The 17,606-nt window shown below is 38.8% G+C and overlaps 5 protein-coding genes and 1 pseudogene across 5 annotated transcripts; all 6 read right to left on the reverse strand.

The window, feature by feature from the left end:
* Nucleotides 1-6: 6 nt before the first annotated feature.
* Nucleotides 7-1,090, reverse strand: LOC106749348 (the record flags this gene model as incomplete). The annotated part of the gene is made up of 2 exons (XM_014628720.1): nucleotides 291-1,090; nucleotides 7-31 (listed from the first exon to the last, which is right to left on the reverse strand). Coding segments are annotated over exons 1-2 (825 nt in total), but the record flags the coding sequence as incomplete, so codon positions are not given.
* A 591-nt stretch (nucleotides 1,091-1,681) lies between these two features.
* On the reverse strand, nucleotides 1,682-4,777 carry LOC106749364 (odorant receptor 4-like). Its single transcript, XM_014628735.1, has 5 exons — nucleotides 3,978-4,777; nucleotides 3,606-3,705; nucleotides 3,289-3,399; nucleotides 1,808-1,963; nucleotides 1,682-1,735 (listed from the first exon to the last, which is right to left on the reverse strand). The coding sequence occupies exons 1-5, from the start codon at nucleotides 4,775-4,777 to the stop codon at nucleotides 1,682-1,684; spliced, it is 1,221 nt and encodes a 406-aa protein (XP_014484221.1).
* A 648-nt stretch (nucleotides 4,778-5,425) lies between these two features.
* On the reverse strand, nucleotides 5,426-7,548 carry LOC106749349 (odorant receptor 82a-like). Its single transcript, XM_014628721.1, has 5 exons — nucleotides 6,740-7,548; nucleotides 6,382-6,481; nucleotides 6,176-6,286; nucleotides 5,789-5,944; nucleotides 5,426-5,485 (listed from the first exon to the last, which is right to left on the reverse strand). Exons 1-5 carry the CDS (start codon nucleotides 7,546-7,548, stop codon nucleotides 5,426-5,428), a joined length of 1,236 nt encoding a protein of 411 aa, XP_014484207.1.
* Nucleotides 7,549-8,423: 875 nt separating this feature from the next.
* Nucleotides 8,424-10,633, reverse strand: LOC106749350 (odorant receptor 82a-like). Its single transcript, XM_014628722.1, has 6 exons — nucleotides 10,612-10,633; nucleotides 9,571-10,513; nucleotides 9,269-9,368; nucleotides 8,999-9,109; nucleotides 8,695-8,850; nucleotides 8,424-8,483 (listed from the first exon to the last, which is right to left on the reverse strand). The coding sequence occupies exons 1-6, from the start codon at nucleotides 10,631-10,633 to the stop codon at nucleotides 8,424-8,426; spliced, it is 1,392 nt and encodes a 463-aa protein (XP_014484208.1).
* A 502-nt stretch (nucleotides 10,634-11,135) lies between these two features.
* LOC106749351 lies at nucleotides 11,136-13,544 on the reverse strand (annotated as a pseudogene).
* A 1,781-nt stretch (nucleotides 13,545-15,325) lies between these two features.
* LOC106749352 lies at nucleotides 15,326-17,501 on the reverse strand. The gene is made up of 6 exons (XM_014628723.1): nucleotides 17,351-17,501; nucleotides 16,471-17,242; nucleotides 15,895-15,994; nucleotides 15,666-15,776; nucleotides 15,437-15,592; nucleotides 15,326-15,382 (listed from the first exon to the last, which is right to left on the reverse strand). Exons 1-6 carry the CDS (start codon nucleotides 17,499-17,501, stop codon nucleotides 15,326-15,328), a joined length of 1,347 nt encoding a protein of 448 aa, XP_014484209.1.
* Nucleotides 17,502-17,606: the final 105 nt, after the last annotated feature.

The raw sequence follows: 17,606 nt of genomic DNA on the forward strand, positions 1-17,606 counted from the left end.
GTGCATAATACTCTCCATGCGCGATATTAGACTGAAATGTACGCACATATGTGTAACGTCGCGAAGTTTTTTCTTCGCAGAAAGAGTATTTGCACACAAATTGAACACGTTAGACACAAAATCGCGTTCTTTGCCGTGTCAAAAACTGTCCTCTAAGAATTTACAAATGTTATTTTCACTGTAACGAAGACATGTAGGTTCTATTTCTAATTAAGTTTGTGCTCGATTAATAAGTTCTTATACAGTAATATTTTTCAATATGTCAAAAACGGAATTTCCCCATAACATACCTTAATATTCTCAAATGATGCTCCACGATGACGGCCATTTTTTGTTCAGCTGAATTGTTCACTTTCTCATCATTCTTGTCCAGTTCGTCTAAACGCTTATACAGAATGTTTAATTGGCCGCACGCATGTGTTGCGAATACAGCAGCCAAGCTACAGATACCTGCTGTAGAGGCACTCATTACGAATGTCGACAAAAATTGCACAGACAGCACAATTTCATTCGTGGGACTAAACCTCGTGTCGATAAATTTTTGGTACGATGGACATGTCATCGGATACATCGTCATGGTCTGATTATCGATCACGATAGTTACAGTTTTCATCGCCCTGGCTATACTAAAAAGCATAGTACTGCCTTGCATAATTACTCCACAAATTCCGGAGATGAGGCGGCCGAATTTGGCGTATTGTATCATAATCTCACAGTTGTCGATCCTTTGGATTAGTTGCCAGTCTGTCTCCATGTGTTTTATACAATCACGAAGATCTCTCCTACGTTTGAGCAATGTCAAATAATTTACCGAACCCATAGCCCTATGAAAGAGTGGACCTATCGCATTCAGTATCGCCGGGATGTTCTCTGCTTCGAATAATATGTATAACAGACACGGCCCCCCTATAAAAATTGCCATCGTCCAACAAATTAAAATCTGTACCGGCACAAAGACATTTTCTACAACGCTAGATTCATTTATTTCCGGCCAAGCGCCGATCGGTTTGAGGAACCAACGATTCAGTTGAAGACTGTTATCATAGTGGTTTATGAACTTGTTTCTTAGTACTAGTTTCGAATTCGTCATGATCACTTCGCGAAAGCTCCCAGTGCACTGTCGCGATGAACAGTGCTCCAGGAGCGGTTAGACATGCAAAGAAGCGCCTGCGCTAACTTCGAGAGAAGTTTAACGGTCGTTCACGTTGATATTTGTTCTCAAGTTTCGCGTGTACGTCAAATCAATAATTACTTCTAACGGGTACTCTGTTCTATCAGTTTTTCACAGAGCTGACATTTCCTTCAGTGAAACATGGAAATATCTCCAATATTCCCAAACTTTCAAAACTTGCGATATGATGGGAACGAGATAGAATAGCACTGTCTTCTCGAAAACAATTGAAAGAATCGCACATTTTTGTTTTTCATATTTACAATAATTGTGAGATCCTTTCAAATGAGCAAACTCAAAAAGGTCCCACAGTGCCCTCTGGTTTCCCTGATTACGTTGGCAAAATATATGATATATAATGGCGTTCTTAAATCATAAATTTATGTCCCATTTGAATATATTGTAATTTATATATTTTTTAATTTAAATACAATATGTATTTAAAGAGTTATGGTGGCAACTAGAAAGTTTGCTAATATTTTGTACAAAATTTGCAGTGTAATCGATCGTTTAAGTCGTCATGGTCCGAAGCATATTTAAATATATCATTGAAGTCTTCATCACCTGGAATGTCGTGCGACCATAAAGATCATATTGGGCTTATACGAAAAGCAGTATACGTATTCATACACTCACATCACCAAACGTTGCAATAGAAAGATGGACCAGTTTTCCCGCCGTTAATTTAATTACCATACTCGATCGGGAAATAATCAGTATCAAACCAAGAGCCGTTTTGTGGGGCAAGCGATACCACTTAGTCATGTAGGCTGTTTCGCCTATTTGCTTACTCTGTTAAACGACTTATTTTACAATGTAAAAAAATTTTAACATGTTAAATATTTCATTTTATAATTTTGTAATTGTGCTTCAATTATATACCATTAAATATTTTATTTTCATGATTTCCACTATCTTCTAAAGTAATTGAATATTTAAAATGTCGCGTATGTGTATGTGTTTTTAATGCATCTCATTTATTTCAGTATGCCGTAAACGTACCGTGTGCAAATACATCGCATTCATCTTCGCTGCAAAATTTGTCAGAGATTAAAAAGAAATAGGGGGAAACATAACTGTTTACAAATGTGCTGAAAAATATACGAGGGTGGTCCCTGAAGTACCCGACCTGACCTAGAAATGGCGGTAGTTGTTTGAAAAATATCACTGTATTAGAAAGTACACAATCTATAAAGCATATGTTTCAAGTTTGAAGACGCCACGTTGTTTAGTATTTGTTTGGCAGCCATCAATAGTGAACGTTTTCAGTGAATTTGTGAAAATGGAGAAAATTAGTCATCGTTATGTGATACAATACTTTTATTTGAAAGGCCTCAGCCCAACCAATATAAAAGCTGAACTGGATTCTACTCTAGGTGAGTCTGCTCCTTCGTTTACAACAGTAAAATATTGGGTAGCAGAGTTTAAACGAGGCCGTAAGAGCTGCCAAGACGAGCATCGCAGTGGTCGACCAAATGAGGTGACGACTCCAGAAATGGTGAAGAAAATCTACAAAGCGGTACTGGATGATTGTCGACTGAAAGTGCGCGAGCTAGCAGACATAGTAGGCATTTCAAAAAGTGCGGTACATCGCATATTATCTGACAAATTTGGGCATGAGAAAGCTGTGTGATGCAAGATGGGTGCCGCATTTGCTCACACTCGAGCAAAAACAGTGTCGTGAAGATGTTTCAATTGAGTGTCTGGTGAACCCTATTCGCCAGATTTAGCCCCCTCGGATTATTTTCTGTTCCCAAACTTGAAAAATGGCTCAGTGGTCAAAGATTTTTCAACGATGAAGAAGTGATGTCGGCAGTTAATGGCTATTTTGAGGAGCAAGACAGTTCTTATTATAAAAAAGGTATCGAACTTATTGAACATCGCTGGGAAAAGTGTATAGAGCTGAAAGGAGATTATGTTGAAAAATAAATACATTTTTTTCCCAAATTTTTGTGTTTTCTTTGTTGGGTCGGGTACTTCAGGGACCACCCTCGTATATACTTCGGAGGATAGCTGTGAGAGACGCAGATTTTAGGTTCACGATGTACTGAAGTAAACGAGTCACAATAAGAAAGGAATACATCAAGTTATTTTTGGATGAATAGTGTCTTTTTTACCTGTTCTGTAAGTATTTCGCCGATGTAACAAAATATAAAAATGTTGAAAGTCATGGACATATATATGATCATATAAGCGATTGATGTTTGCTTCTCTATTACATTCCATCCCTGAAAAATTTCATATATTTTTCGCAAAGGAGATCATGTGTTTAAATTACACCATTATTACTAGGGATGTTATAATTTTATATATAAGCTAATAATGTGGTATCAACGAGACATTTTTCTCGGCAGCTGATCGGCTCTGAATGAAATTCATGGAATGCCATAGATTGCTTCAGTTACATATTCACCTTTTTAATTCTTTAGCATACCGTAATGGTGTAATATCCGAGCATACATAAGTTAAAAGTACATCCTAGCAATTCCACGAAACATATCTGATTCAAAAGTGCCTCCATACGCGCCACGAAGCTGTAATATAACATAAATTACGATTGTGCTACTACATGCATCTCATTTTCTCTCTTGAGTGTGAATTATATTTCTTCAACTGCGACCAATACTGCATTGAACGTTGAAAACGTAGAACAATAACAATTGAATTAAACATATAATTGAATTGAACGCGATATAAATAAATAAATAAATAAATATATATATATATATATCAAGAAGAGAATTTATAGATAAGAATTCATGTGTAGATGAAAATGTTCTTGATGAAATTTCTGTCTGCAGCGCACCTCAGTATTCTCAGATGGTGTTCCACGATGATCGCCAATCGACGTTGAACCGTGTCGAGCTGATTTCGGTGGTCCACCAAGCTATCCAACCACCTCATCAGCACGTTCAATTGGCCGCACGCGTGCATCGCGAACACCGCCGCTAGGCTGCAAGCGCTAACCGTTACTGAATTGACGACGATGCTGGAGACAAGTTGCAATACTAGCGCTATCTCGCCTTCTGGACTGTATCTGATATCCACAAACTTGCTGTAAGAGGGACACGGCAACACGTGCACCGTCATGCTCTCGTTGCCGATGTAGGCGATTGTCGGCGTGATACCTTGCAGCAGGCTATGGGAGAACACGCCGCTGTGCATGAAAACTGCGCACAAGCCAGCGACGAACCGGCCGAATCTGGCGTACCTTAACATCACTCGCCGGTCTTCGAGTTCCGTCACTGTTCGCCAGTCGGTCTTCATGTGCTGCATGCAACGGCGTATTTCGCGACTGCGGAACAGCAACGAGAAGTAATTCATGCCGCCCATGCACCAGTGGCTCAATGGGCCCACGGCTTTCAATTTCATGTGAACGTCGCTCTCCTCGAACAGGATGTTCAGGATGCACGGTACGACCGCGAAGGCTATCAGGGAATAGCAGATGACTATCTGTATCGTCGACCGCACTCTCTCTCCGATTGTTGTAGCGGCTGACTTCGGCCACGCACCCACCGATTTGAGGAACCAACGGTTCAACTGAAGACTGTAGTCACTCGCGTCCCGCGGCGAGACCGCGGATTTCACTGGCTCGCCGGTGTCCATGATCACTCGAGGAAGCCGCGGAAGCTACTGAATGGGGCTACCAGTCACCGCGTGACTGGCGGATAGGAAGTGGCGCTTGCGCCTATGCTTGCGTCTATGCTTCTTGGCAGGTAATAATAGGATATTTTTTGTGTGCGTCTACTAGTAAGTCGATCGATAGTCACAGCTCATGGAATTACATTGTATCCGTGAGCCGTGTGAGTGGCCTCAGAGGTGAACTGAGACTTCGATGATTATACATCGGCGAATTGTGTGCTTATCTGTTCTCGTTTACAGTTTATAAATGTTTTCTTATTATCCCGCATTCACATTTAGGTATCTGAGAATCGCGACTCACTCATGGCGATTCAAATGTGACTCAAGAGAAAATATTTCCGACTCGATGTAACAAGCATTCTGCAAACTCGCGAGGTAAGCATTCTTATGATCTTACGAAAAATATTGTTAATGAAGTCCCGAGTGATTATCCTATGCTAAAAGCGTCAATGCTTTTAAACGACTTAATGAGAAACACGTGCATATATATTTTGGCATTCATAGTCGTTTATTCTATTTATTAAATACTTGTTCTATCTTGAAACTTGCACATATGTATTGCACACCTGGCTTGTACAAAATATATATTTACGTTTCCTAATTTAACATTATTTATGTGGCTGGTGTCATCGTTCTTAATATATTTAAATATACCACAGAAGTCTTAATTACCTGAAACAGCAAAGTCTTCCTCTTCCTATTCACAATAAAGTTAATTATTTTGAAAAAGTTAACATTAGCATGTTCACACTCGTAAATATTATGTATTTAAAAACACTGACGGATAACAAATAAAGTAAGGAGAGGAGTATTGCAATAATTTATAATATATATATAATTTATAATATCATCATTTATGTTATTAATGTTATATTAATGTTATATTAATGTGTATATAACAAATATAAATTTAAAAAATGTATTAAATTTGTATTAATACACTGTCATTATGGGTGTGATATTTGTTTTACTTACATCACCAAAAGTTGCGATAGACAATTGAAATAATTTTCCGGCTGTTATCTTGATAACATTACTCGATCGCGCTATGATCAAAACGAGACCGAGGGCAGTCTTGTGCGATAATTCATACCAATTGGTCATGTATGCTTTTTCGCCGACATTTTTGCACTGATAAGTAAATATACACTTACTAAATCTTATATGTTTTGTATATATATATATATACAAAAATATATGAGAGCGAACTAAAAAAAATATCACGCAAAATAAAATTCAAATGCAATCTGTGATTGAATAAAAATGGAATAATAAAGTCACAATATGAAAGATATGATGTTTGCACGTGTGGGGAAAAAAGTCCCAAATGCTTAAATATTAATCATTATTTCGAACTAATACCTGTTCCGTGAGAATCTCGCCGATGAAGCAAAATATAAAAATATTGAAAGCCATAGATATGTATACCATAACATACGACGTTATTTTCGCCCCGTCGAAATCACTCCAATTCTGAAAAATCAGAAAAATCACGTTTAACATTTTATAAATGAGGAAGCTACAAAACGCTACTACAACATATTCACCTTTTGAGGTCTTTAGCATACCGTAATAGAATAATATGCAAGTAAACACATATTCATCGTGCACCCCACCAATTCCACAAGACAGATATATTGCATAATATTCTCCATACGCGATATAAAACTGCAACGTATACGTGTAAATGTATCGCGTGCTTGTCGTAAAAAGGGGAACTTTAGTAAACCGTAAACTTCCCCTCCAGTAATTGACTTTCAGTCGATACAAATTATTTATCGTTAATATATATATACATAATTAATTAATTTATCACTCATTAACTAGAGTAATTTGCTCTTATTTGCCTTTTTTATGATTACTTTAACATTTCGCGAGTAAATTCTCATGAAACACAATGCAGCCTTCAATACACGAGTCAACTACCTCAGCACTCTCAAGTGATGCTCCACGATGACGGCCAGTCTCTGCTCCGCGAGCTCGTTTCCCTTATCCCCGTCGGCGACAAGTTCGTTCAACCACGAGAACAACATGCTTAGTTGCCCGTAAGCATGCATGGCGAAGACTGTGGCGAGACTGCACGCGCCCACAGTAACCGAATTCACTATAAAACACGACACCAACTGCACCGCCAGCATGATCTCATTCGCCGGGCTAAATCTCGTGTCGATGAACTTGCTGTAGATCGGACAAGTCATCGGGTGCATCGACATGGTCTCGTTGCCGATGACGACGGGTATAGATGTCATCGCCTTGGCCACGGTGAAGAGGAACGTGCCGCTCTGCATAAAGATCGCGCAGAACCCGGCGACGAAGCGGCCGATTTTCGCGTATCGCAGCATCACTCCTTGATCGTTGAACCTCCGTACTAGCCTCCAGTCCGTCTCCATGTGCTGGACACACTCGCGAATGTCACCGCCGCGCGTCAGCAGCAGACAATAATTAATCGTGCCCATAATCCAATGGCTCAGCGGACCCATGGCGATCAGTTTCATCTGAACGTCCTTCTCCTCCAGCGACACGTACAACAAACACGGCACCATGATGATCACTATCAGAAAAGTGCAAGCGAGAATATGCGCTCGTGAGGAAAGCCTGTCTATCGTCGTCGACGTGCTCGCACGTGGCCAGGCTGCGATCGGCATTAAGAACCAACGAGTAAGTTGAAGACTGTAGTCGTTGTTGTTCTTGTATGTGAATTCGACGTCTGTCGGCACGCGTCCGAGTTTTGTCATCGTCACTTCGCGAAGGCGCACGATAGACTGCCTGCTGACAGGTGATGCACCTGCCCGTACATTCACGAACGGGCGCCTGCGCGAATCATTAGAGTGAACGGGTCTAATGAACGGGCAGGATGATGCGCTTCCTGAAAGAGGCGCGTGCACACCTGATCGATAATTGATGCACACGGAAGTATCGCGCGCCCGTTGACCGTGTGGGCGGAGAACCATGAAGGGAACGTACGCGGGACGGTGAAGTGCTCCACGTTGTTAACTTGGTCCTATGGGGGTGTATGTGCGACTTTATGTAGGGTTGGGTAAGTTAATTTGTATTTTAAATTAAGTGAAAGTTAATAGTCCATAAAATTAACTTAGTTGAGTTAAAAATATGTCTAAATCGAAACTAACTTGAAAGTTAAGCTAATAAGTTATCTTATTAAAGTTAAAAATTAATTATACAAAGCCACATATATATACATATACTTTTTACCCACGTATACTTTTTTGCATAATTAACTTTCTAATCGCATATTTCACTGAATAAAAAAGTTAGTCTATTACAAGGAAATATCGACTGTTCAGAAATTTGTGCAAAAAAGAATATTACCCTTAAAAATATGTCAAATTACGATAATTAATATCTTGCAGCCATGAATCCTGTAAATATTTGATTTTCTGTTACATAAAACGTTAACGCGTTTAATTTGAACACCATGCAATTATATTGCGTTTAGGAATAATATGGTTCAAAAATATCTGTATTGTAACGTATATATAATCGATCACATATTTTGTTTATTGAATACTGTTTCCTACTTTAATGAGACACATCTCAATTTTATATAAAATATATGTATATACTTAGTACGTTTCTTTGCTAAAGCTAATATTCATACTGAGGGTGTCATAGTTCGCAACATGTTTAAATATACCACGGAAGTCTTAATAACCTGAAAAAGCAATATCCCTTCTTTCCTATTTATAACATAGATTAACAACATTTCAAAAGATTTTTATATTATTTTTGAAATCAGTGCATGAACGTAAACCAATAAGTGGAGCCCTATAGGTGCGTAATAATTTATAATGTAAAGTAAAAACGGCATATATAAATTTTTTATTAATACAGTTCATAATGAGTGCAATGTATGTTTTACTTACATCACCGAAAGTTGCGATAGACAATTGAAATAATTTTCCAGCAGTCATCTTGATAACGTTACTCGATCGCGCTATTATCAAAATAAGCTCAACAGCAGTTTTATGTGGTAATTCGTACCAGTTAATCATATATACCTTTTCACCAACATTTTTGCACTAGCAAATACAAATTTTAAAGTTTTTTTATGAGAGATGAGAAATGTGAAGAAATTTAATCATATATATAATTTAAATAATTTTAATGTCTTTTTCCAAATAGAGTTTAGAACGTAATTAAATGCATAAAATATTGTTAAATAATTACCTGGTCCGTAAGAATTTCGCCAATGTAACAAAATATAAAAATGTTAAAAGCCATAGACAGATATATAATGACATATGACATTGTTTTTGGTGCGTCAAACATATCCCAATTCTACAAAGATCGAAATGTAAATTTAACTGAATAATAATTAAATATTAATTCTTTTTGATATTTTGATTGAGTGATCTGAACGTTAAACTGAATATTTGATAAATAAAGCAATATATGTTACAGGCGGTCACATATTCACCTTTCACATCATTAGCGTACCGTAATAAAGTAATATGCGAGTAAACACATATTCATCGTACATCCCAACAATTCCACAAGACAGATATTTTGCATAAGACTCTCCAAACGCGATATAAAACTGCAATGCACATATGTAAATATATAAAAGTCTATTTGCATTTTCTTCTTACAAGAAGAGAAAGCAGAAAAAATCGTGTGTGTATGGAAATTTGATTATTAGTTTACATTCTTATATAGCTAATTTGTAGTGAAATTTTCGAAAATTATTTGGTATGAATGAATCGAGTGAAACAGTCGATTTCAATGCTGAAGCGATATACCTCAACACCCTCAAGTGATGCTCCACGATAATGGTCAACCTTTGCTGCGCCGACTGATCCCTTTTATTATTTGTATCCACGACGAGTCCGTTCAACCATGAGAACAGCATGTTCAGTTGGCCGTACGCGTGCATAGCGAAAACCGCGTCGAGGCTGCAAGCGCCCACTGTGACTGAATTCACAACGAAACATGAAATTAACTGGACAACCACCATGATCTCATTCGCCGGACTAAATCTCACGTCGATGAACTTGGTGTAAATCGGACAAGTCATCGGATGCATCGACACAGTCTCATTGCCGACGACGACGATTGTAGTTGTCAATGATTTGGCTATGGCGAAGAGGAATGTGCCGCTCTGCATGAACACTGCACAAAATCCGGAGACGAAGCGACCGATCTTGGCTTGTCGCATCATCACCTCTTGATCCTCGATCTTCTGCACAAGTCTCCAGTCCATCTCCATGTGTTGCACACATTCCCGAATGTCATCGCCGTGCGCGACCAATAACCAGTAATTAATCATGCCCATAAACCAGTGGCTCAGCGGGCCGAAAATGCTGATTTTTATTTGAACATCCTTCTCCTCCAACGACACGTATAACAAGCACGGCACTGCGATGATCGCTATCAAGCCGGAGCAGGTAAAAATATGCGCGTGCGACGAGAACCTCTCCACTCTTGTGGTTGTGCTCGCTCGTGGCCAAATGCCGATTGGCATCAAGAACCAACGGGTAAGTTCAAGACTGTAGTCGTTGTTGTTTTTGTATGTGAATTCGACGTCCGTCGACACGTGCCTGAGTTTTGTCATCGTCACTTCGCGAAGGCGCACGATAGACTGCCTGCTGACAGGTGATGCACCTGCCCGTACATTCACGAACGGGCGCCTGCGCGAATCATTAGAGTGAACGGGTCTAATGAACGGGCAGGATGATGCGCTTCCTGAAAGAGGCGCGTGCACACCTGATCGATAATTGATGCACACGGAAGTATCGCGCGCCCGTTGACCGTGTGGGCGGAGAACCATGAAGGGAACGTACGCGGCACGGTGAAGTGCTCCATGTTGTTAACTTGGTCCTATGGGTTTGTTTGTATATGTATGACTTTATGTAGGGTTGGGTAAGTTAATTTGTATTTTTAATTAAGTTAAATGTTAATAGTCTATAAGATTAACTTTTTAACTATACTATTTTAATTTATATGAAAAAAAGTTAATAAGTTCAAGATAATGCATTTTAAATTGATTAGTTTCAGTTAAAAATTAATTCATTTTTTCGTTCATTCGTTGATGTTAACTTACGATAATTAATACCTTGCAGCCATGAATCCTATAAATATTTGATCTTCTATTCTATAGAATTTTAACTTTTAATTTTAATATCATGCAATCGCATTGCATTTGTGAGTAATATGGTTGAAAAATAACTGTATTGTAACGTATATATAATCATTTATACATTTTGTTTATTAATTATTGCTTTCTACTTTAATTGTATGACATATATTTCAGTTCTATATAAAATACATGTATATACTTGTTATATTTCTTTGCTAAAGCTATTATTCATTCGGAGGATGTCATCGTTCGCAATATATTCAAATATACCATGGAAGTTTTAATTACCTAAAAAAGCAACATTCCTTTTCTTCCTATTTATGACATAAGTTAACAATATTTTAAAAGATTTTTATATTATTTTTGAAATCAGTGCATGAACGTAAACCAATAAGTGGAGCCGTATAAGAGCGTAATAATTTACAATGTGAAGTAAAAACGGTATATATTAATTTTTTATTAATAAAAGTTCGTTATAAGTACAATGTATGTATTACTTACATCACCGAAAGTTGCGATAGACAATTGAAAAAATTTTCCAGCTGTCATTTTGATAACGTTACTCGATCGTGCTATTATCAGAATGAGTTCAAGAGCAGTTTTATGTGGTAATTCGTACCAATTAATCATATATGCCTTTTCACCAACATTTTTACACTAGTAAATACAAATTAAAACATTTTTTATGAGAAATAAGAAATTTGAAAAAATTTAATCATATATTAAATTTAAGTATTTTTAAATATTTTTAATTCGTTGTCTTTTCGGATAGAGTTTAAAAAGTAATTAAGTACCACGAAATATCGTTAAATAATTACCTGTTCCGTAAGAATTTCGCCAATATAACAAAATATAAAAATGTTAAAAGCCATCGATATGTATATAATGACATATGACACTGTTTTTGGTGCGTCAAACATATCCCAATTCTACAAAGATCGAAATGTAAGTTTAGCTAAAGAATAACGAAATATTAATTCTTTCCATATTTTAATTAGGTGATCTAAATGTTAAGCAGGATGTTTAATATATAAAGCAATATATACTACAGGTGGTCACATATTCACCTTTCAGGTCATTAGCGTACCGTAATAAAGTAATATTTGAGTAAACACATATTTATCGTACATCCCAACACTACCACAAGACAGATATTTTGCATAAGACTCTCTACACGTGATATAAAACTGCAATGTATATATCTAATTGTAATGTCCTGCTGCATTTTCTTTTTATAAAAAGAAAAATCAAGAAAAACGGTATATGTGGAAATTTGACTATTAATTTACATTCCTATATAGCTAATTTCAAGTGAAATTTTCGAAATTTATTTGCTTTTAATGAATCGAGTGGATTTCCAGAAACAGTCGATTTCAATGCTGAAGCGATATACCTCAACACTCGCAAGTGATGCTCCACGATAATGGCCAGCCTCCGCTCGGCCGACTGATCCCCTTCATTATTCGTATCCGCGACGAGTCTGTTTAACCATGAGAACAGCATGTTCAGCTGGCCGTACGCGTGCATGGCGAAGACCGCGTCGAGGCTGCAGGCGCCCACCGTGACTGAATTCACTATGAAAGCTGAAATTAACTCGACAACCACCATTATCTCATTCGCCGGACTGAATCTCGCGTCGATGAACTTGGTGTAAATTGGACAAGTCATCGAGTGCATCGACACAGTCTCATTGCCGACGACGACGATTGTGGTTGTCATTGATTTGGCTATGTCGAAGAGAAATGTGCCGCCCTGCATGAACATCGCACAAAATCCGAAGACGAAGCGGCCGATCTTGGCTTGTCGCATCATCACCTCTTGATCCTCGATCTTCTGCACAAGTCTCCAGTCCATCTCCATGTGCTGCACGCATTCACGAATGTCGTCGCCGTGCGCGATCAGTAACCCGTAATTAATCATGCCCATAAACCAGTGGATCAGCGGGCCGACGATGCTGATTTTCATGTGAACATCCTTCTCCTCCAACGACACGTACACGGCAATACGATAATCGCTATGAAGCCGAAGCAGGTGAGTATATGCGCGTACGACGAGAACTTCTCCATCCTCGTGGCTGTGCTCGCTCGTGGCCAGATGCCGATTGGTATCAGGAAGCAACGAGTAAGCTGAATACTGTAGTCGTTGTTGTTTTTGTACGTGACTTTCGCGCTCCTTCGCACACGTTCGGAGACCGTCATGATTACTTCGTAAAGTCGTTTGATACACTGAATTTGCGGTGAGCAGTGCTTCGATTAAAGCTATATTTGGACAAGCGTTTGCGCTTGAGCGATTCATGAAAGCGCATCTGAAAGGATAGGGTGTTGCGCTTTCGAAGAGAGACACGACTGATCGATAATTGATGCTCTCAGTAAAGAATGCAGTAGGGATGTACCGAAGGCAGTGAGTGTTGTTACGTTATCAATGTTCTCTTATGATGTTGTGCGCACAAAGTGCGATATTAATTGTAGGAAAATATTAGCTCATTAATTAATCGACCTTTCGACAGTCGTACAAATTGAATAAATGTTTAATTTGTATTTATATTGAACTTGAACGTATTACGCGTCTAATTTCAGGAAACATGTAAAATAATTCTTCAGCTGTTATCTTGATAACGTTATTCGATTGTGCTATCATGAAAACCAGACCAAGAGCAATTTTGTGCGCAGTAATTCATACCGATCATATGACTACTGTACGTAGAGGCGTTTCATGTATTTTTCGCTTGTAAAAATTTTTTTTACAAGGCGCTGTGGCGAGAAGATTAAAATATTTTCGCGTATGTAATTGCGAATTTGACTTAAGGTTTTACTTGCCTCTTGCGTATAGGGTGTATAGTGTATATTGCTGTTAATAATACTGAAATGTAAAGCATCATAAGAAATGGTTATAATTCACTCTTTCGAGTGAAATGCCAAGGCTTAAAAGTTGCTCCACAATGATGATTATCGCACGTAATAGTATTTTTTTATAAATCCATAAATATTTTTGTTAGATATTTATTGGGTTGGCAAATAAGTTCGTTCGGTTTTTTAATCGGAGTAGGTTTACTCATTCTGCTATCTTTTTTCCACAGCGTTATAGCACAACGCGCTTGTGCAGCTGAAAAACAACGTTCCACCTAACCTATTTGTAAACATACGCCGGTTAATACCAGAGTATTGTGCGTACTGCACGGTTGCAAATATGGAAGAAAAGAACGTCCATTTTCGCCATATTTTACTTTTTTATTTCAAAAAAGGCAAGCGAGCTGCGGAAGCTCATAAGAAGATTTGTAATGTGTATCGGGACGATGCTTTAACAGAACGTGTGTGTCAAAAATGGTTTGCCAAATTCCGTTCTGGAGATTTTGATGTTAGTGACGCGTCCCGTTCTGGTCGTCCAGCAGAGATTGATTCAGCTGTAATAAAGAATACCGTCGACAAAAATCCATCGCAAACAGTACGAGAGATTGCTACGACACTTAATATATCCCACACAAGTGTAGAAAACCATTTGCGTCAGTTGGGATACGTTTCTCGCCTCAATGTTTGGGTGCCGCACGAATTGACCGAGGCCAACTTAACCGCTCGCATTTCCATCTGTGACGCGCTGCTGAAACGCCAAGAAAACGATCCATTTTTGAAGCGGTTGGTTACGGGAGATGAAAAGTGGATNTTGGATCGTCTACGATAACGTAGTACGTAAAGATCATGGGGAAGCAGCAGTGAACCACCACAAACAACCTCGAAGGCAGAATTGCACCCGAAGAAAATTATGCTCTCAGTGTGGTGGGATTATAAAGGTATCATTTATTATGAGCTCTTACCATCAGGCAGGACGATCGATTCAACTATATATTGCTCCCAATTAACGAAATTGAATCAAGCAATACGTTCGAAACGTCCAGAATTGGCAAATCGAAAAGTAGTAGTCTTCCACCACGACAATGCCAGACCCCATACTTCATTAACTATTCGGAACAAATTGTTAAGGCTTGGCTGGGATGTTTTGCCTCACCCTCCTTATTCACCGGCACCCTCTGATTAGTATTTGTTCCGGTCGTTGCAAAATTCTCCGAACGGGAAAAACTTTGCTAATAATGAAGCTGTTAAAACGCAACTGGATCAGTTTTTTGCCGGTAAACCTCAGACGTTTTATGAATGTGGGATTATGAAATTGGTAAAAAGATGGCAAGAAGTCATAGAAAAGAATGGTCAATACATTATTGATTAGTATATATTTTGTATATTAAATAAATTGTATTTTATACCAGTCAAAAAAACCGAACGAACTTGTTTGCCAACCCAATATATTTCAGGATAAATAAATATATATTTATAATTAGGATATTTACATCCTAAAGTATTGTGTGTGTTTATTTAAATAGTGCTATAGCCAGAGAGAACCATAGAAAACCTATTACAACGTGTGCAGATTTACGTTGTAGTAACGGTCCGCAACATATTGAGATAGACGAAAGAAGTTTTGATAACCTGAAATAATAACTTATTCTAACAACAATCTGCAAGATTATTATTGACACTTACGTCGCTGAAAGTCGCGATAGAGAGTTGGATCAGTTTGCCAGCAGTTATCTTGATCACGGCGCTCGATCTTGATATAATCAAGACTAAGCCAAGAGCTGTCTTGTGAGGTAAGCGATACCAATCGGTCATATATGCCGTTTCTCCAACTTTTTTGCACTAATAAATAGTTCGCTGTATTAAGGATACACAAATATATTAACATCTGTATGAGTCGATATTGCTTCCTCACCTGTTGCGTTAAAATTTCACCTATGTAGCAAAAAATGAAAATATTGAAACTCATAGATACATATACGATCAGGTATGCCACTATACTCTTCGAGTCAATTTTATTCCACCACTAAAAAAATCGTAGTGCATTTTCTTTCGGGCGTGTAATAATATCTTTTGAAAATCATTGAAGAGATATCGTTAATTAACTCCGATTACATATTCACCTTTCAAGATGATTAGCGTACCGTAATGGAGTAATATCCAAGCATGCATAAGTTAAATGTACATCCGACTAATTCTATTAGACATATTTGGTTCATAACTTCTTCGATGTACGCTATAAATCTGAAATCCATGCATTTAAGTCAAATCTTTCTTTCATGGGTATTTTCATTGCACTTTAAAAGACTTCGTGTGTACATTTTATATGGTACACTATATAATATATTAAGTATATGTAAAAAAATTTAGTCTCTTTTCGCTTTACGTTTGCGCTTTATTTTTATATAGTCAATAGACTAAAACTTTTGTACACATTTAATATATTATTATTTTTGCCTATGTCCAATTTCCGTTGCCTATATACACTTTTTGTTCAGAGTTAAGTAATTTATAATATTACACAGTTTNTAAATAAAATAATTGTAAGTCTTTTATATATCCGAGACAGTTCGCAGTAACGATTCCTTAACAAAACCTTAATATCAATGATATATCAATTTTCTCGAACCCATGCATGGATGGAACATGCAAATTGACGATCATGCGATAAGTTTAAAATCATATATCTTACTTTTAGATACTTAAATCTGTTACTCCACCTCAAAACGCGCAGGTGATGATCCACGATGTCAGCCATCTTCTGCTGTGCCGACTGGTTTTCCTTCGCATTCTGACCCTCGACAAGCTTGTTCAGCCGCTGGGTTAGGATATCGAGTTGCCCGCACGCGTGCATAGCGAAGACAGCGGCTAAGCTGCACGCGCCAACGGTGGTGGAATTCACTATGAAGCACGAGAGCAGCTGCATCGCCAGGACGATCTCGTTCGCCGGACTGAACCTTGCGTCGACGAATTTACTGTAAGACGGACACGGCAGCTGGAGCATCGAGATGCTTTCGTTGCCGACCAACACTTTTATCGTCGTCATGCCGGACACGATGCTGTAGGAGAACACGCCGCCGTGCATGCATATCGCGCAGAAACCCGCGACGAAGCGGCCCAGCTTCGCGTTTTTCGCCATGATGTCGCGATCCTGAGGCCGCCTGACGATCCTCCAGTCCGTTTCCATATGCTGCATACATCGGATTATGTCGGTGCTGCGCAGCAAGAGGGAGCAATAATTCATTCCGCCCATGAGCCAATGGCTCAGCGGACCGATCGCCCGCAGTTTCAGGTCGAGGTCCTTCTCCTCGAAAAAGACGTTCAGCGCGCACGGTATCACGGTGAAGGCGATCAAGAAGTAACAAGTGAATATCAGTGTGTTCGACATCGCCCTCTCTCTCCTCGTGGCCGCGGAGAATTGCGGCCATGCGCCTATCGGCTTCAGGAACCAGCGATTCAGCTGCACGCTGTGATCGTGCAAGTCTCTGCTCGCTGACTGACACATGATAGCTACACGACGGCACGACGTCTACTAATAGTCTTTCACATACGCGCCTAGTAGTCACCGCGGCGTCTGCGCGAAGGTAAACGGTAGTTTACCACGAAGAGAATCCGATCGATCGACTAGCAACGTCGGATTACTTGTTGCTTTGCTGACATCGGGACGAACGTGTATAGATCGAGTCGATGGACTGAGTAAAGACGGCGGGGAAAAGTGATCTGCCGCGCTCGCAGTTAATTTGCCATGCATCAAATATAACGTATCTTTGTCCAAAGAACGACTGTCATGGTGAGCAAGGAGTGATTTTATAAGTGTGCCATTGTTAAGATTTTTCTTTTCTTTATAAGTAAAGGT

The sequence above is a fragment of the Dinoponera quadriceps genome, unplaced genomic scaffold, assembly GCF_001313825.1.
Source record: "Dinoponera quadriceps isolate SergipeBrazil2010 unplaced genomic scaffold, ASM131382v1 scaffold3646, whole genome shotgun sequence".
NCBI classification, from domain to species: Eukaryota; Metazoa; Arthropoda; class Insecta; order Hymenoptera; family Formicidae; genus Dinoponera; species Dinoponera quadriceps.